This window comes from Gossypium arboreum, chromosome 3 (assembly GCF_025698485.1).
Source record: "Gossypium arboreum isolate Shixiya-1 chromosome 3, ASM2569848v2, whole genome shotgun sequence".
Lineage (NCBI taxonomy): Eukaryota > Viridiplantae > Streptophyta > Magnoliopsida > Malvales > Malvaceae > Gossypium > Gossypium arboreum.
In genome coordinates this window covers 126,453,855-126,475,126 of record NC_069072.1, presented here as the reverse complement: position 1 = coordinate 126,475,126, position 21,272 = coordinate 126,453,855, and the positions used below count along the sequence as shown (strand labels likewise).

Below are 21,272 nucleotides of genomic sequence, written 5' to 3'. Positions count from 1 at the left end.
GGTAATAATTATTACGCAATCTCAACCAAATATCTACCTTAACTCTTTTTGACAACCATTTCCCCTCATTGTTTTAGGTAAGGTGAAGTCGTCCAAAGAAATTGATGAAATCGAAAGAAAGAAATAAAACATAAAGAATGAATAGAAGCATTATTTACGATATTGATTAATTAGAGAAAAAGTGATGAAAACTTCGAGTACAGGTTGTCTATGCAAAAAAAGTTGGAAATAAATTAAAATTTAAATAAATTTATTATTTAGTTATTGAAGTATATTAATAAAGGCAAACTGCCAATAAGAAGTAAGAAAATGGACAAATTTGGCATCATATTGTAGTGGCTTTTACCCAATATTGCATGTGGTGGGGAGAGAAGGTTCATGAATGAGAGAAAGAATACCCAATGTCTAATCCTTTTACAAACATCATTGCCTTCACTTTGTTTCTAAGAACCTTTTCTATTTCAAACTGATCTTGAAACCTTACCAGTTCTCAAAAATTATAAATAAATAAATGAAAAAGAAGCTGTGGTGTCCACCATGTTTTGGTCTCTTTAGTTTTTTTGGTGTTGTTTTGTCATTTTCAGACACCCTCACGAGTTGTCATGCAACTTAGCTCAAGGAAAAAAAGATAAGCAATCTTTGTTTGAAAGTGTTTGGAAAATTACATGTAACTATCAATCCTTTTTTCATATACATACATATAATGAAAGTAACATTTTACAGTGTAGAAATACCAGTAGTAAAGCAAATTAAAGCATGCATGTCCAAAAACAACCATGAGATTGGATATCTATAACTAGAGGGAGATAGAACAGTATTCGAATACTATTCTCATCATGTCAAGCAATGGAATCGGTATTATTCTCTTGTTTCTCAACTTTGTTTCATCCATTTCTGGGTTGAACCATGAAGGTCTCTCTTTGCTTTCATGGCTTTCTACTTTCAATTCTTCTTCAGCTGCTGCTTTCTTCTCTTCATGGAATCCATCCCACTCAAATCCATGCACATGGGATTACATTAAATGTAATCATGGAGGCTTCGTTACTGAAATCACAATCTCCAACATCAATCTTCATACAACCTTTCCCACTCAGATCGTCTCTTTTCAGCATCTTACTGCTCTTGTTCTTTCACGTGGGAACCTCACTGGGGAAATTCCACCTTCAATAGGGAACCTCTCATCATTGGTCACCTTGAACCTTAGTTTTAATGCTTTCTCTGGAAATATTCCAGCTCAGATTGGGATGTTGTCTGATTTGCAGTCATTGTCTCTGAATACAAATTCCTTGCACGGTGGGATTCCAAGGGAAATTGGAAACTGTTCAAAGCTTCAGCTGCTTGAACTGTTTGATAATCATCTTTCTGGGAAGATTCCAACAGAGATAGGGCAGTTGGTGGCACTGGAGATTTTCCGAGCTGGGGGGAACTCAGGTATTGAAGGTGAAATCCCAACGCAGATATCGAATTGCAAACGACTAGCTTTTCTTGGGCTTGCAGACACTGGTATTTCAGGGAAAATTCCAACAAGCTTAGGGGAGCTGAAGAATCTCAAAACTCTTTCAATCTATACAAGCAAACTTAATGGTCAGATCCCACCAGAAATAGGTAATTCATCAGCCTTGGAGGATTTGTTCCTTTATGGAAACCAACTTTCTGGTGAGATTCCTGAAGAAGTGGGTTCATTGAAGAATCTGAAGAGGGTGTTACTGTGGCAAAACCAGCTGAGTGGGAGAATTCCAAACTCACTGGGGAACTGTTCAAGTTTGGTTATTATTGATATCTCATTGAATTATCTAAGTGGGGAGGTTCCTTCATCTCTTGCCAATTTAGTTGCATTGGAGGAGCTACTTTTGTCTGGTAACAACCTTTCTGGTGAGATACCACCTTTTATAGGCAACTTTTCAAGCCTAAAGCAACTGGAGTTAGATAACAACAGATTCTCTGGTGAGATTCCAGCCACCATTGGACAAATGAAGGAGCTTTCACAGTTCTTTGCCTGGCAAAATCAGCTTCGTGGAAGCATACCAACTGAGCTAGCCAACTGTGAGAAACTTCAACATTTGGATATATCACACAATTTCCTTACTGGTTCAATTCCAAGTTCTCTGTTCAATTTGAAGAACTTGACCCAATTGTTGTTGTTATCAAACAGACTTTCTGGTGAAATCCCACAAACTCTGGGAAATTGCACTAGCTTGACCCGTTTAAGGATGGGATCAAATAACTTTAGTGGTCACATTCCATCAGCAATCGGGCTTTTGCATAGTTTGAGCTATCTTGAATTATCAGAAAATCAGTTCACTGGAGAAATTCCTCCTGATATTGGCAACTGCTCTCATTTAGAAATGGTAGATTTGCGTGCAAATAAGCTCCAAGGTACAATTCCAGCGTCTTTTGAATTCCTTTCTGATCTTAACATCCTGGACCTTTCAATGAACAGCATAATAGGCACCATCCCTCACAACTTAGGCAAGCTGACATCGTTAAACAAGATGGTAATCAGTGGAAACTCCATAACAGGTTTCATCCCTAAGTCGCTGGGAAACTGTAAGGATTTACAGTTGTTGGATATAAGCAGAAACAAGATTGCCGGTTGGATCCCGGAAGAGATCAGTCATCTCCAAGGACTCGATATACTCTTGAACTTGAGTTGGAATGCTTTAACTGGACCTATTCCAGAAAGCTTTTCAAATCTCTCAAAACTGGCCAACTTAGACCTTTCTCACAACATGCTAACTGGGAGCCTTATGGTCTTAGGTGGCCTTGACAATCTTGTTTCATTGGATGTCTCATTCAATAACTTTTCAGGTATCCTTCCTGATACTAAGTTATTCCACAATCTCCCCAGCACTGCATTTTCTGGCAATCAAGAGCTCTGCATTAACCAAACCGAGTGCGGATGGAGTGGAAGTCCCCATTCGAAAAGATCAACCCGAAATCTTATCATGCGCACTCTTTTCAGTGTAACTGTAACCATTTTAGTAGTCATTGTTGCCGTGTATTTATTTATCAGAGTTCATGGAGCCAAACATGAAGATGATTTCTTGGACTGGCATTTTACCCCCTTCCAAAAGCTAAACTTCTCTGTGAATGACATAATGACGAGTCTGTCTGATTCAAACATCATTGGAAAGGGTTGTTCTGGTGTGGTTTATCGTGTTGAGACAACCACAAAGCAGGTGGTTGCAGTGAAGAAACTATGGCCAATCAAGAACGGTGAGTTTCCGGAGAGGGATTTGTTTTCTGCAGAAGTTCAGACCCTTGGATCCATAAGGCATAAAAATATAGTGAGGCTACTGGGATGTTGTGACAATGGAAAAACCAGACTACTGTTGTTTGATTACATCAGTAATGGGAGCTTAGCTGGATTGCTACATGAGAAGAACATGTTCTTGGACTGGGATGCAAGATATAAGATCATACTTGGAGCAGCTCAAGGTTTAGCTTATCTTCACCATGACTGTATTCCACCGATAGTTCATCGTGATATCAAATCCAACAACATCTTAGTTGGTCCACAGTTTGAAGCTTTCTTGGCAGACTTTGGTCTGGCGAAGCTGATTGATGTTTCAGAGAGTCCAAGAGCCTCCAACATTATTGCAGGTTCTTATGGATATATTGCTCCAGGTGAGTACAAATATTTCAGTCTGTTAAATTATATGAAAGTTTTTCCCAACTTCGGCCTTTCATGTTCTAAACCTGTTTTTTCTTCAACAAGTTCTAAGATTTTTAGATACTTAGAGATATGCTTCCTGTTCCTTCCTATATCTGTTGAATACAGTTACCAGACAGGATCACTTCATTACTTCAACGTAGCAGCTATCTTATCCCTGACACTATTATGACAATTTGCAGAGTATGGATACAACATGAGGATCACAGAGAAAAGTGATGTATACAGCTTTGGTGTAGTTCTCCTTGAAGTTTTAACAGGCATGGAACCAACAGACAACAGTATTCCAGACGGCGTCCACATTATAACTTGGATCAACACTGAAGTTCGTGAAAAGAGGAAAGATTACACAACAATTATTGACCAGATGCTCCTCATAAGATCAAGCACACAAATCCAAGAGATGCTTCAAGTGCTGGGGGTGGCTTTCTTATGTGTCAATCCGTGTCCCGAAGAACGACCCACCATGAAAGATGTAACAGCAATGTTGAAAGAGATCAGGAACGAGAATGATGATTCTGAGAAACCAAATCTTCTTTGTACAAGAATAACAAACAACCCCAAAGCTACAGTTCAATGTTCTAGTTTCTCTAGATCATCTGAACCTCTCATTAGTTCACCTTCATAGTTTATGTGCTTTAGTTTCAATGGTATTTGCTTCTTAACAGCCATTTGTATAGGTCTGAATCCGGATAATTTGTAGCAAAAGTAAGCCTCAAACTGCTACTTCATTAATCTGATATGAACTCCTTAGTATTGCTTTTTTTAGTTCTTTGATGCATATAAACGAATGAAACTGAAGGCCCTGATAAGTCTCAGAAGACAACTATCGCGAGGCAGTGCGACGGTTGTCCTGTAGGAACAGAAGAGGAACAATGGAACTTTATAACCGGACTGACTAACTGTTCTCTTCATCATTTTTCCCCCAAAGTAGGAACATTGACAACTGCTAAGATATGCAGGTAACCCAACGGCATAAAGCAAGATATCTGAATGCCATCAAGCTGGTTGTCTATATATTCCAAATGACATGATAATATAATCTACTAGAGCTGAAATTCTTTTAAAAAATTATCACTCATTTACTGTATATTTTACAAGACCAAAATTGTCATCAAGGGGTCGCTTGAACCCTCTAGTAAAGCAAAGATTTTCATCAATATCATACGTCACGTAAAGTTACAATAATTTAAAAGTGGTCTTTTAACCTGAAAAAGTTATTGTCGAATTGATTTGATTAAAAAAATTTCTGACTCCAAATAAGGCAAGTTATATTGCCCTTTGAAGTGTTAGCGGAAGTGACTACTTCTCTTGACATATTGATGGTCACTTAAAAAACACACTGTCTTAATAATAGAACCTCAATTAAGGTTAAACAGACCTTCTATATTTAAAGCAAGATAACCTTTAACCTATCTTAATCTACTAAATTTCATCAAATCAATTGTCCTTATACAAATAATCATAAAATTAACTCATATCTTTATGAACTGCACATCTCAATATATGAGGAAAGTAGACCATATAAGAATATTCCTTGAAAAATAATCAAGATTCTAAAAAAGATGCAAAGAAATCATCAAAATATTTTAGTCAAACATGTCTACAAATAAGGCAAGCTATGTGCCTAGTGCAATAATAGAGAAAGTGGACACTTTCCTTGAAACATAGATAGCCTCTTCAAATACTTCGGTTAACAATCTCCCTCTTTGACATTTTTTTATCAAAAACCATGTAGTCAATTCTTTAAGCAACAAATGCAACACAAACATTAGGAACAACAAGTTCCAACTCTCCCTCTTTTTTTGGACAAAAGTTCAAAATAACTTCAGACAAATACAATCGAAAAAATATCTTAATAAGATGAAATTTTATCAACACAAAAACATAACATGTAGGCAATATCAACAATAAACAAAACAAATAGTAACAATAAACATGAATAAGAAAAACTCTCTTAGTAATACCATCAACGCACTTCCCTTTATTTGTAACATCAACACACTCTCTTAATAAGATGTTTTAGCAGGGTGCAATATATGCTAACTCATCAACAATTTTGTATTTGAGAGATGTAACTCGTGGAACAACAAGTGTGTATATTATGTTCCTAACTAAGTTGGTGTTACGAGTCAATTAAGTATCAACTCAATTAGATAATGACTAAAATACCACTGCTTGACAAATTGAATTGCATAATCTTGAAGGTGTTTTTTTGTATGTTTTTATCTTTTATGTAAAAAAACAAATGCATACACATAATGGGATTTAAACTTGTGACACTATGACTTTTAACATTTCTACTTTACCATTTTAATTAAAATCTCTTTTTATATATATATATTTTTTTATAAATATATTTATTGTATAAGTCTATCTTTCACCAATTTATTATTAGTAGTAGTATTCCTATCACATACATATGTGTGTGGACAAGGACGAAGCTTAAATTATATATTTTATGATAGTAAAATGTAATTTAACTATTTTAATAACCTACATTTTTCTAATTTTTATAAGATTAAATTAAATTTTTATCATATTAGAAGGGCAAAGTATAATTTTATTATTACTAATTTAAAATTTTATAAATTATAAAGAGTTTAAATGAAAAAATAAATTCATTTTAGGGGTTAAGGCCTTACCAACCCCTTAACTTTGCCACTGCATGTGGACATGATATATTTGAAATATATGTGTACATTTGAATATAACATATAATAAACAATAAAAATGTAAGATTTGAAATTAATTAATAATAACATTAAAAATATATATATATATGATGTTAAAAATAAAAAATAAAATACCCTCAAATAACCATACATTAGGAATACAATTATTTATAACGAGTTATCATATACAAAATTTGATTTGACTTTTAAAACATGGGCTTGTATCGTAAGTATTTTCTTTTCCCATCGATAAGCAAGCAACCTTTAGAAACAAATGGAACTTCCTTCGTTGGGCTTCAAATGGGCAAAACCCAAGAATTCAGTCCCTGTTGTTAGTCTTCTTCCCTAAGCCATCATCTCTGATTTTTTTTTTTAATAAACAAACTCTCTGAAATCTTGGATCTGAATTTCTATCCTGCCAGGCTTTCGGTGATTTACCCTTTCTTCCTCTGCTTTGATCTTGTTTTTCATGTAAATCAAAACCCCATTTTGTTTATCTGCCTTAAAATTCATTTCTATTTTCCTAAGCTGCAAACGAGAAGTTCAACTCAATGATCAAGATCTTTCCTTTTCCACTAGTTTATGTTTTGGATTTGTTGAATTGAATCTCCAAATTCTTGATCTTTAGTCGATATCTGTTGAATTGCCTGTCTGGGTATGCTTTGTTTAAATCGCGAAGCTTTTCAGCGGGATTTCTGTTATCATGAATAACTATCCATTTGGGTCAAATAGCCCTAAGTCCTTCAATGCCTATCCAAGGGGTGACTTTGATATTGAATCAGGTAATATCAAAAGAACCAGAAGGTCTAAAGTTTCATCGTTTTACCCTGTTAGAATGATCAAATCCTTGGCTAACAGGCTTCACTACTATTACAAGTTACATCCGCTCCTTGTTTTCTTTGTTTCCTTGGCATTTGGGGTCACAATCCTCATAGGTTTATCTCTATATGAGCACCATTATAGGATGCTGAGAAATTATAGGAAACTTGATGAGGGGTTCAGTAATTACTATCCCTATGCCAAGCTTCAGAATCTTGTAATGGTTGCTGGGCATTCAGTTTATACAAGCAGTACTTGTGAGAAAGTCGACAAGGAGGATTCTTGGTTTTTGGAGCCGTATCAGAAGAATCCAGGCCAAGCTGCTACCTTTTTGACTCATATAAAGGAAGGAGTCGAAAGCACCGCACAAGATGATGCGGCTTTGCTTCTGTTTAGTGGTGGAGAGACTCGGAAGGCTGCCGGTCCTCGAAGTGAGGCGCAGAGTTATTGGACAGTTGCTGACTCGAAAGGATGGTTTGGTATGTTCACTTTATTCAGTCCTCCATGCTGTCCTTACATTCCTTATTTATACTTGAATGTTCCCATTGATTTGAAGAATGAAATTTAAACATGAACAATTTATAATGATTGCATTGCACTGATTGTTTGCCTAGTTTCTACGAATATATTCCTGGTTCATACACAACATCAAATTTATCAATTTCTAGCTTTAGTTCCAGTTAGTTTGACCTTTAAATCCAAATATGCAACCATTGTAGCGCACTAGTGAGAACTTATTTTGAGTTTGCTTTTAATTATCCAAGTGTCATTGTTATTATATTCGATTGTTTTTCAGGGAAGGAAGAAAGTGTGAAGTGGAGGGCATTAACAGAGGAGCATGCAAGAGATAGCTTCGAAAATCTTCTCTTCAGCGTTTGTCGGTTTCGAGAGCTTACTGGGGCATATCCACAAAACATAACCGTAAGCAAATCCTACTCGAACCAGTCTGCATTTCGTTAATCTTTCTTACTTTTACTTCTCTCCCCCCACTCATCTTCCCTCATATCAGCATGTTTTGATAAGGTGAAAGATTAAACAGTCGAGTTCTTCTTTGATGCCACCATGGATTCCCAAACTAAATATATTATTTGTGTTTTCTTATCCGGAGGTTTTTTGTGATATGTACTTGCTACTTTCAAGTTTCAGAAAGAAAATTAATCCTAATCCTATTGCATTTGAATCAGGTTGTAAGTTATGATTTCAAGGAAGAGAGATTTGCAAACTTGCATCGCTCTGCAATCGACTTTCCCGAGTCACAATTTTTTTACAGAGGCACCCCAGCTTCGTTGACTGCAAAAGAAGCTGCTTTGAAAGGTGAGGCATTGGTGAGGACTCAGTTTCAGCATGATCCATTTGGATGTATCGGATTGCTTAAGAAGAAAAAAGTAGGCCGTGATCCTTTCCATCGGTCGATCCCGTATCCCAATGGATGCCCCGAAATTGAAGGTCTGTTTAGATACTGCGGGACTGCTCCTTATCAAGGTTCACTCCCATGGGCATATCAAAATTAACCATACCAAAAGACACTTGACCACATAATTTTGTTATATAAATTTTCAATAACCAAGTTAATAATAGAGAAAGAAGATGAATTTAGACCTAGTATTACTTATATCATTGTTGTGTTTGTGTTATTTTTTATATTATAGTCATGTTTGAAGTGTTATACGTTTATATAAATTTCGGCATATTAATATTTCTTCTTATAACAGTTTTAGTAGTAATTATTTTACAGGCTTTTTCCACTTTGTTCATGGTTCTTTTATAATAATTTAATGACATTTCAATAGTTTTTTTTTCATGTTATTGACACATAACTTTGATAATTTTTTATTCCGAACTTTGAATTCTAAATCTTGAATCTCGATTCTTGAACTTTGAACTCTGAATGTGAAATGGAACCCAGAACTCGAATTTGAATCTTGAACTCCAAACCTTGAAACTTGAACTTGAACCCTAAACATTGAACTCAAATCCCGAACCTTAAACGTCGAACCTTGAATCTCGAATCTCGAATCTCAAACCTCAACGCTGCTCAACTCTGAATTGTGAATCTTGAACCCCAAACATTCAACTTGGGTTTGAGGTTTGATGTTTAAGGTTTAGAATTTTAGGTTTATGGGTTAAGATTTGATTTTAGAGTTTAAGGTTTAGAATTAGGGTTCAAGATTTTGGATCCAGGGCTTGGAGTTCCAGGTTCTAGGTTCAAAGTTCAGGGTAAAAAAATTATCAAAATTATGTATCAATAGTATGAAAAAATTATTGAAATGTTATTAAATAATTGAAAAGAGACCATAGATAATATGATGGGAATGGTACATAAAATAATCTCCTGTTTTATTTTTAGTAAGTTATAATTAATTAAATCAACAAATTTAATTGGAAGCAATTTATAATAGTTATATATATGTGGACCTTCCTCCTATTTCAAACGTCTTTTCCATTTTACAAAAATGTTTTAATTTCAATTCTTTTATTATATTTAAATTTGAAATTTAATTTTATCTTATATTTTTATAATTAGCTAATTTAATTAAATTTTCGATTAAAATATTACATAGTTATATATAATTGAATACATGTCTTCTTTTTTTTCCATTATAAGACAATGATTCAATTTCAATTTCGGTTTCTATACTATACTAAAAACTTGATTAAACCTATATACTTAATTTTTTACATGATTTAGTTCTACTTTTATAATGTCATTAATTAGTCTAGATAGTTAATATTATTAACTACTTCAATTATAATGCTAAATTTTTAACAACACTGTTCCAACAAAAATTTATTTTATCGTAATGAGCTTGAATGTGTGTTTTAAGAAAAAAATTTTACATAAGTATTTTAAATATATTTTTTACTACAACACTACTAATTGATTTTTTTTTAAATTTTCAAATTTAACTGAAGAATTTCAACAATGATAACAACTAAACTTAAATTTTAATTTTTAAAAGTAAAGGAATTACATTTCTAAAAATAAAATAAAAATTAAATTTTAAATGTATGAAATATATAAAAATTTAGATAATATTTTAACTTTTAAATTTTTACTTCATAATTTAATACAAACAAATAATGTAAGCGAACCTGAAGCATGGGAACCATACTAGACTGAATAACTCTAGCATTAATCTTTGTCCCATTGCATGTTGCATTAACTTGTGTAACAACCTTTCATGCATACGAAACCTTAAAAGAAAAGATGATAATAGAAAGCTTTTGTTCCATGTCTAGGGAACTTCCTTATTTAACAACATACAAATTTGGACAAGGAAGAAGTAGGAATCAGCAAGTGGCGATTCATTTTAAGCGACAAAGAGGTAACCCCAACTAGTATTTATTTTACATAAAACGAAATTTGGGAATAATTCTAGCCCGTGTTCCTCAGAATTGGACAACTTGAAGCTGCCTCCATAGCAGAGCTCTCAATGGCAGCACCTTTCAGGAGACCACCAAGCAATTCTCCCCGCTCATAGAAGAACTCCACTCTCCCAATTTTCATATCTTCATCCACCTATTTCACAAAACATATAAGCAAATCGTCGTGTTATCTTTTATCGATGTAATTAAATTACCTGGTAGATGGCTACTCCGTAAAACTCCACCAAATCTCCAGTAGGTGCGTGACCTTTAAAAGGACCTTCATTGTAACCCCAGTGTCTAAACTTGAGGACAATCTCAGGAGGTCCGGTATAAACCTTAAGAACCTCAAAGGCAAAGCCTCTTGGGAACGCTGTTACGAATGCCTTATGAGATGATTCATCTGTTTCTTTTTCAGGATCGTAACATCTCAGCTCTTAAGGGACGTTTGTAATAGTGGGTTGTATCCTCCTCCCAGCTTCTTTATTTCCATCATCGTCAAACCTTTCCGACCTGAAAAACCATCATTAATGTTTTTAATTCACAACAGCAATTGTGAAAATCAATGTTCCAGCTTCTTGTTTCTCTTTTTTTTTTTCCTTTTTAATACCATTTAAGCTAAATGTGTATTTGTTTACGTCAATTGTTTTGAAATCTTCGAGGGATGCCTTGTGGAAAATCTCCATTTCAAATGATTTTACAAGGTTCTGAACTTTCTCTTCCAATGATCCAGGAGGCCATACCTTCCATTAACAGATTGAAAGTTCATTAAAATTTACTCCAACATGAATATAGGATAAAACAAGCAAAGTATAGAGAGAGAGGGAAAACCTTAAGTTCTTTCGTCTTCGAAGAGCTTGTTCACAATATCATAATTTGGAGGTCCTCCATATCTCCAATTGGTGTTGAGCTCACCTTCTCCATGCAAATAAGAACGATATTTGTCTTCTTCCATGCCTGACATTGCTTGCTTGGTGGGGAAGGGAGGGGGGGGGGGGAGAATATAAAGGTGGACAAGTCACCTAACATGCATTTACAATAAATCTTCTCAATGATTGGTTTATAGTTAATTAGTAACTCAAAAAAATCAAGCCGCCCATGTGCAATTCACAATATGATAATAATCTTGTGTCTAGTTGATTAGTCGTCTTCAAACGTATTGATCAATGTTATTGGTCAGAATACGTTATCAGTTGTTGTATTTGATTCAGAATGCGCCTTTTTGTGGTTGAGGTAACTTCCCATTTTTCCCCAAAAAAAGGTTTGAAGTGTTTGAACTTTCAACGTAGATAGTTCCAAGTGGTACCGTACCAATTATTATTGGGATTTCAGCTAGCAATACAAACACTTCCTTCCCTCGACAACGAAAAAAATATGTACCATAGGTGGAAGTTTGGCCGATTTCTTAGTAAATAACACTTCAAAAAAAATTTCAAAAAGAGTAGAAACTATCCGATCATAATACATGCACTTTTAAAATTGAAATGTGAGTAATTCATAAATTGTTCAGAGCATCTCATACATTACTTTGGATTAATTAATGGTGTAAAAAGTGAAATAATGTGGAATGATATATAGGTAAAGTCAGAAAATTTTTTAAGGGTTAAAACTAAATTATATATTTTATAATAATAATATAATTTTATTATTTTAATAGATTATGTTTTTATAATTTTTACAAAATTAAATTAAATTTTATCATTTTTAAAGATTAAAGTGTAATTTAACTATTATTAATTTAAAATTTTATAATTTATAAAAAAATGAAAATTTTGGTATTTTAAAAGATGTCGCTAACTCCTGCACTCCCCACCGACGATATAAACAATATATTAATGTTATTATTATATTAGGGAGTGATTTAGAAAAGAAATGGTTAGCTCATGGCTGCTATCATAGGCAACTGAATTTGGAGAAATTGATGCTTCCGTGGTCGGTGAAATGATTAAAACATATTTTAATTTACCGAATAATAGATTCAATATATAATGACAAGTAATCGACATAACTGTCCATTATTTAGAATAAAAATAATATTTAATCTCTAAATTTAAAATTTTTCTCTAATTTAATTTTATATACCTTTAAGAAAGGTGAGATTGTATGAAATTGTAATTTCACGTCATCTCTATCACTTTTCAATAGAAGAATGACAAATTAATTTTTTTCCTCGTTGATTTTTAACATTTTTAGTTAGATTTAAATTTTTATAAGAAAAAAGTTAAAAAACAAGAGAAAAAATCTAATCTATCATTCTCCTATTGAGAAGGGATATGAATAACGTGTAATAACAGTTTGATACAATACTTTTCTATTTTAAATTACTTATACACTTACCCTGTAAAATGGTTCACTTCTTTTATACAACACCAATTAAAAACATGAAAACGTGATATTTTAAAACTATTTTATATAAATTTTAATATATATATATAAAATTTTAAAACTATAAAAATTCAAATTATATATATAATATAATAAGGTGCATACATAAATTATATTTACGACGCTCTTTTAATTTTTTTCATTTAATTTCTATTTTTAAAACACAAGAAACAACATTTTCTAAAAGAATAAAAATAAAAACTATTACAAGTTTTAGAAAAAAATATTTGGTAATTATTTTTATTTAAATAATTTTTATTTTTAACAGTTTTAAACTTTTTACAACCTTTAAAACCCCTGACTTTTTTTTATGAAAAAAGGTCCAATATTTATTTGGGAACATAGTTTAAGTAATAATTTTAAATTAAGTAAATATAGATTAACAAATTTTGATTTAGAAATTTTTATGTTTAGCACCTTAAAATCATTTATTAAAAAGTAAAAAAATGTTTAGAAAATAATGGATCATTTGTAAAATTTTGGGAGTGACATTTCTTTATATGTAACCAAACAATTGTTTAAAAATAAATATAAAATGGTTTTGTGACATGTTTTAGGTGGAATTTTTTTGTTTCAATATTGAATTTATGGTCTCAAATTCCTGATTTAGGTGCTATGCATAAAAGAATAAAAGTAAAGCAAAAAATTACAAAAAAAAAAGTAAATTGTATTAGCATTAAATGCACTTCCAAGCAAACAAAGTCAAATTGTTGTAGATAGTTATCATTAATTATTTTAAAATTATTTATTTTAATTTCTTGATATTTTTAAATTTTTTGAATTTTATTTTTAAAAAATTATTAAATATTGGGATTACACTACAGTTCTTGCGGTAATTTTATATTATATTTTTCCTCTTTCTAATTTTTTTATTTTTATATAATTAATCATCAGATGTATTATTTAAAACTATCCATTATATCAAAGTGTGAAATGACTATAATAGAGAGAAAAAGCGAAGATGAGTGTTTGATATCAATGAGTGATATGTTGTGGGATGTAATGATGAATAATATGGCATATGGGGTGGCATGTATATATTTATGCACCGGTAGATCATCATCAGCAACGGTAAAGGGTGACGCATTTGAGAATTTTATAAGCAGTGTTAGAATGCTTCTATTTTATTAAATTAGTCTTGATTAAACATACCGTCAATAATGTCAGCGTCGTTGTTAATTATAATTTTAATCTTATAAATTTCATCTCTTTCTTTTTCTTTTCTTTTCTATATCCAAATATTTCTTCTTATAAATACTACATTGCAATAACTTTAAGTTATACAAACTTTTTTTTTCGTTTTGTACCACATTTGAGACTAAATTTTCCACCATAATTTTTTTTTCGTAAAATTTAACAATAACTCACTAAAGTTTACCACAACCATGTTAGATTTAAGTAAATTTTAGTACAACCATGTTAGATTTCAAAATAAATAAATAAATAAATAAAACATAAATTATTTCACTGTACAATTTTATCTGTTTATAAAAATGACGACCCTTATCATTATATTTTATGGGTTTAAGAAAATATAAATTTTAATTAGACATGGTAACTTAAGACTACAATTTTATGGGTCTATTAAAAATCAATGTTATTTTTATTGTCTAGTGTATAAAATAACATTTAATAAATTTGAGCCTAAATTTTACTGCACTTGAACTTTGGTAACTTAATACAGTTTTATGAGACTTTTTATTTTGATAATACTAAAAAATTAGTTAAATATCAAAATGGTATTCTTATAAATTATTTATCAAAATGGGGTGAAATGAACACTATTGAGGGGTGGTACTTGAAGGGATGATGTCACCACCCATTTTTTCCCCACCAACAACCTCCCATCATTAGGCCATATTTGAATTAAAAAACTATATTTTAATGGCGGAGGGTAGGCATACGGTGGCACCAGTATACAGGTTGAAAAATATTCAAGCACAATACAAGCCATATACGGGCTGAAAAAAAATAATTTTAAGGGGAGGAGAGATTTTGTCAAGCAGCACCTAAGGGAGGAGGGCTTTTGTCATACGGCACCTAGGGGAGGAGAGCCGTTGTCAAGTGGCACCACTGCTAGTAATCTAATCGCTTGCAGCGAATATGAATGCACGATCACGGGGTGTTTCTACTTCTCACCCTCGAAACAGTTGTCCATTTCCCCATGTTCATTTTCCCTTAAAGCATATATATAAGCTCCCATCATATGGTCCCCTTTGAAAAAAAAAAAAAAGAATTTGGTAGTTTGGTTTTGTAGATTTTGTGTTAGGAAAGAAAGGAAATTGTTGTGTTTTTTTTAATATTATTTACTTGTTTGTTATTTACTTAAAGGAAATTGTTGTGTTTTTTAATATTATTTACTTGTTTGTTATTTACTTAACTAGTATAAAGAAAATTATTATATAGTGAAATGGTACAAAAAAAATATGTGATTGTTTCTAATTTTAATTTTCATTATTATATATTTGTTTGTTTTTACTTGGTTAATATTAAAATTCTTATCTAATTTTCAAGGCTTTTATGTAATTATAATTTATTTGAGATTTTTAACATTAGATTTTTATTTTTATGTTGAAAATTTATGGGTCTAATGTTATTTGAATGATTTAGAGATTGCATGTTGAATTTTTTGTATATATAATAAAATAATAATTTTATTTTTGTAATGGTAATGTTATTTTTTGCGTGAATAAAACAATTTAATATTTTTTGGTATGTGTAGGAATTAAAAAAGTTTAAAAGTGATATCATTGTGATTTGCATGCTTTTGTATATATTATTGTGATATTTTTTTTATTGTGATTTTCATGCTTTTGTATTATATTTATGTGTTTTGTTAATGAGTGAAAATGTTTAAACTTTAATTTTTATGTTAAAATGTAATTTCGTTATTTGTATATTGCTTATTTGTTCAGTGATGATTTTTTTTTTTTTTGAAACTGCAGATATCCAAATGGGTTCTTTTATTAGAGAAAAAAATCACACAACAAATATGATTAATGTGTTGATAATAAAATTGTTATTTGTTATTCATGAGTCCTCTTCTAAAGTTACACGTCATTTTTTATTTAATTGGGATATATTAATTAATGCGATAATTTAATATGGTCAAGGTCAGTATTACGTATTGAGGGCCCGTGCCAATAGTCCAGGTTATCGGTTGGATGAGCGTCTTATGCCATACTTGGAGGCATCCAAATTCGAATCAACGACATTGGTCTGCATGCTCGATTTGAGGTGCGACTTGATATCAGTTTTGGTCAAGCGGTGGCACCCGAAGACCTACTGTAACAGCCTGATTTTTTAGTGGTGTCGGAAATAGTGGTTTCGAGGCTACCAAATCCAGCGAGTAAGCTCATAAATATTATGATTTTTAAAAGGTCTTTGAATTGGTAATTTGTGTTTTATAATAGTTTATTAGGTCAAGTGGTTTTAGAAAGCGAGGTATCGACACCTCGGCCGTATAAATATTTACGGAGTGTCATTAAGGTAGTATTAAAGTTTTGTTAAAAAATTTTAACGTTTTGATAGTTAATTAATTAAAAAGAACTTAATTTAATATTTAAGTGATTAAATGACTTAATTAATAAAAGAGGAAGAACTTAAGTAATAAATAAACCTAAATTAAAAGATGAGGCGGCATATAAAGAGAAAATAATAAAATAAAATGATTCAATGGCAAAATGGTAATTTTAATGAAATTAAAATAAAACAAATTGAATTTAAAGGTTTTCTAGGCATTTCTTCTTCAAATTCGGCCTAAACAGCCATAAGAGAAAGAATTTAAGCTGGCTCTTTATATTTTTGCTTCATATCAAGATCCTGTAGATGCTCGTGAAAAAGAAAAAATAGTAGAATAGCCCTTAAACTTCTACAATTACTACAATTCAATCCAAGTAAATTCATACGATTAAAATTTGATATTTTGTATAAGTTAATTAATGGTATTATGCATTTATTCTATTGTTAGAAATGAATTGTTGCTAGAATTGTAATATTGAATTGGATATTTGGTTTGAATTGAACGCGGGATTTGAGTACATTCATAATTTAGTGTACAATGGTATTGGAAGAAGATATCAGCATTTTACCCAAGTAAACTGAGGTTCAATATTTGTTGCGAACTTTCCTGTTTTACTTTCTTTCTGTTTGGCGTAATTGGGTGGATTAGCTCTTACGAGCTTCTGTTAAGCTCTTATGAGCTTCTGTTCAACTTCGAGCTTCTGTTGGCATATTCAAATGGATCATCTCTTACGAGCTTCTGTTGACGATGTACTCTTATTCGTAAGTCGTTCTTCAAATAGAAAAATTTCGTAAAGTGATTTATTAAATGAATTTGAAAGACATGTTATTTATTTTTATATTGATTTGAATACGGATGTATTTATCAATTGAAGTTGTAAATGACAAGGAATTGACATGAATGATTTTATTTATTTGACTTGTTATAGTAGGTTCGATAAGATTTTTTGTTTAACCTGTTGAACTTACTAAGCTTCATTAACCTTTTTTGTATTGTTTAATGTCTTTGTAGATTTTCAGAAAGTTGGACGATGAAATCAGCACTCAAGTCACACTATCCAGCTTATCTCGGTAATTTTTTAAACATTAAATACAGGTTATATGGCATGTATAGGCTTTCGTACGATCTTATTCAAAGTTTAGCTTATGTAAATATTATAATTAATATTTTGATTATATAATTAACTTACATATTGGATTGAAATTAAAGTATAATTGTAATGTTAGTATAAGTGATATATGTTTGTATGTATTTGAATTGTAGTGAACTTTGGTAACTTGGTTAGGTAAATTGATGCGTGATATTCGTAACAGGTTTTAAAGATTTATAAAACGTTCTTAAGACTAACTTATTATCACAATTAAGGCAAGTGTACCTATCGAACAGTAGTATAGTTTAGCAAGACCGGATTGTCGAACCCAAAGGAACTACGAGTACTAGTATTTACTTCCTTTTTATTATCTAGCCTAAGAATAATGGGGTTTGTTTTAACTAACTAATTAACTAATCTAAGAATTCAGAGAAAAATAGAATTGGGGAATTACTTTTAGAAAAATGATTGATTTAAGACAATACCTAAAGAAAAATCCACCTAGACTTCACTTGTTATTTGACTCTGAATCGGACGATTTATTCATTTGACTTGATCCGTAGAAATCCCTAAGTTATATTATTATCTCTCTCGAGACTAACAACGTCTAACCCTAGGTTGAATAATTGAAATATCTTTCTAATTAACTTCCTAGGGTTGCATTAACTCGATCTATAGATCCCCTTATTAGGTTTCACCCTAATCTGGCAAAATCTTGTCACCCTATCTCTAGACGCGCAATCAACTCCGCTTAATTATGACAAATGTACTCTTAGACAAGGTCTATTCCTTCTCTGAATAAGAGCTTAACTTGAATCAAGATCCTGGAATATCAAAACAAGAATTAAGAACACATAATTAAGAACAAGTCAAATATTTATCCTACGATTCAGATAATAATAACAAGATCCGTCTTAGGTTTCATTCCCCTGAGATATTTAGGGGTTTTAGTTCATAACTAAAAAAGTAAACATCTCAGAAGAAAAATGAATACAAAACATAAAGAAAAACCCAAAACTCCTGAAGGGAAATTGATGGGAGATCTTCAGTCTTGATGATGAATCTGGCTTCTGAGATGGATCAATCGGCTTTCCTTGAGCAGTTCCTTTCTTCCTCCTCTGTGTGTCATCTTTCCTCCTCCTCTAGGGTGTATTTATAGGCTTTAGAATGCCTAAGAACCCTCAAAATTGGCCTTTTCCAAATTGGACTCAATTTGGGGTCGACATGGACACATCTGTATGCGATTGCTTAAGGCCGTGGTCAAGCCTGTTAAATAGGCACAGGGGTGTGGTCCACCCATGTGAGTCATGCTTCGATTCTGCCAAATTGACACGGCCATTTGGTATACCCGTGTGAGGAGGTCCAGGCCATGTTGATTTCGTACGTTGGTCCATTTTCTCTATTTTTGGCCCGTTTCTCGTTCCTTTCAATCTCCTATGCTGACCTAAGTATAAAACATGAAATTAAGGCATTAGGAGCATTGAATTCACCAAATCTAAGGAAAAATCATCCATAAAGTGCGCTAAGCATGGGATAGAAATATGTATAAATTACGGTTTATCAAATACCCCCACACTTAAGCATTTGCTTGTCCTCAAGCAAAATCCTCAACTCATAATCAAAATAAATTCTTCTCAACTTATAATTTCTATCGATAATTTCTCAAACTAATCCATAGGTAATCATACATTGAAAATTCAACTGAAAGAATATTAGTGCTTCAAACATTCCAAGTTGAGTATTTAATCACGAAAAACTTAGGCATCTCCTCTTATCTAGATGGTTACCCTCGATTCGAAATCTCACTGAGTTTAACATTCTCACTAAAGATTCACTCAAATCACTCGAAGTGTTTAAGGACAATGAAATTAGCACTCATCAGTCAATATGAAAAGTTATTACCATAGGCTTGCATGAAAATCAAATCTCCCCCACTATAAATTGAGATGATACATCAATCAAAAGGTCCTTAGAGGGTTGTAACGAGGTTTGGTTCGGGGTGTGGTCACAAGCTGAAAGAAAATGTTAGAATCGAGATTGAATTGAAAAATTATTTAACTAGAAAAAGATTTAATCATCACTTGAGTACAAAAGAGCTTCTTCTCAGAATATGGAATTTAAATACTTAAGCTCAAAAACAAAAGATTACTACTAATATGTATACATTTTTTTAATAACAAGTCAAATAACATAGACTAACTATTAAGAATCAGACATAGCTGAGCAACTATTTCAATTCAAATCTCGACAAAAATAGGGATCAAATTAATTTAGGGGATTTCAACAATAATGAGTTATGGGTTAATATTAAGGGTAAATCAAGAATGAGTTGTTAGGCTCAAGGGGATTCACTAAGGGTTAATTGTGAAGGTAGGTTTTTAATGGCATGAGTGGGTTAATCCTTAGTGCCTTTATCATATTAATATATCAAATCAAATGGTGTGGTCTTGACATGCATAATCAAGCAAGTTCTAGAATAACAATTCAATACTGACGCACTCATAATGAAAGCGAGTATGAAAGAAATAATAGATGCTCTAAAGGCTCAAGATCTCACAAAAATTATGGCTTTTTGATGTTTAAACTTGTGAATTTCAACTCAAGGTAATACCTAAACTTGGGGAAACAACCTAAAAGTTTTTAATTCTTCAAAAATCAACTTATCATGTTTGATTCCCTAATATATTAAAATTTAAACAATCAATGCATAAATGCCTATGTTTTAATTCCAGATATATTAATAAACATTATAGACTAATTGGAATTCATTCTAATAATGATATGAGAAGATCGTATGAGAATAAAACAAAATTCAGGGATTTTTCTGATATAAAAGACCCCCCCAAACTTAAGATGTACATTGCCCACAATGTACAAAGATAGATACAATGAAAAGGATAGATTCATAATCATAGGATAGGGAGAGAAGTGAAACTTCCTGAATGATGAATGAATTCCTTGAACTGGAGTTTTGGAGGATAATCGGTGTGAGAATGGAGGAGGATACTCTTTCTAACTGTGTTAAAATCAAGAACTCTTTAAGAGGTACCACTGAAGCATACTTACTCGTAATGAAATAGCCGAAGAGTAAAAATTGTAAAAACTCAGGATGAAATAGTATTAAAAGGAAATAAAAATAATAATTTCAAAACATAGAGATAAAAAGAAAAGAAAATAAATAATAGGTGTTTATAGAGAAATTGGGGCATACGGCCGTAGGGCACGCCCATGTGCTCTAAGCTCAGCCCATGCGTTTCGTAATTTTTGAAATTAGGCATATTGGTGTACACGGCCATGTTGTACGGCTGTGTCGATCTCCATTCACTTCTCCTACGCCCGTGTTAAATTGACAGGTTTACCCACGGTTTCAAAACACGGGTGTGTCACATGCCCGTGTTATTTTGGCAGTTTCACCCACGGCCATTTCGTACGGCCGTGGCGACTTATCGCATTCCGTGTTAGGGAAGGAATTTTTGCCCAATTTTCACACGGCCGTATCGCACGGCTGTGTTGCATCCCATGGTATGTGTACGGCCTACGACACACCCGTGTGTCTGGCCGTGTGGTTCTGAAAAGCCTATGTTCAATGATTTGGTTAGTATGTTAGATTTTAAAAGCCAAAATTTAAAGAAAGTAATATTCTTAGTGCTCGGGTTGCCCTCCCGAAAAGCACTTATTTAAAGTCTAAGCTAGACTTTACCGTGTGAGTACACTTAAGAAGATTCGTGGAGCCGTAGCTCC

The 21,272-nt window shown here is 32.3% G+C and overlaps 2 protein-coding genes and 1 pseudogene across 2 annotated transcripts; 2 read left to right on the top strand and 1 right to left on the bottom strand.

Annotated features, from left to right (window-relative positions):
- The first annotated feature begins 517 nt into the window (after positions 1-517).
- Positions 518-4,441, top strand: LOC108476310 (LRR receptor-like serine/threonine-protein kinase RGI2). The gene is made up of 2 exons (XM_017778488.2): positions 518-3,627; positions 3,856-4,441. The coding sequence occupies exons 1-2, from the start codon at positions 837-839 to the stop codon at positions 4,299-4,301; spliced, it is 3,237 nt and encodes a 1,078-aa protein (XP_017633977.1). The 5' UTR covers positions 518-836; the 3' UTR covers positions 4,302-4,441.
- A 2,109-nt stretch (positions 4,442-6,550) lies between these two features.
- LOC108474622 (uncharacterized protein C57A10.07) lies at positions 6,551-8,876 on the top strand. The gene is made up of 3 exons (XM_017776605.2): positions 6,551-7,646; positions 7,964-8,088; positions 8,352-8,876. Exons 1-3 carry the CDS (start codon positions 7,052-7,054, stop codon positions 8,676-8,678), a joined length of 1,047 nt encoding a protein of 348 aa, XP_017632094.1. The 5' UTR covers positions 6,551-7,051; the 3' UTR covers positions 8,679-8,876.
- Positions 8,877-10,379: 1,503 nt separating this feature from the next.
- On the bottom strand, positions 10,380-11,545 carry LOC108475002 (pathogen-related protein-like; annotated as a pseudogene).
- Between the last annotated feature and the right edge of the window lie 9,727 nt (positions 11,546-21,272).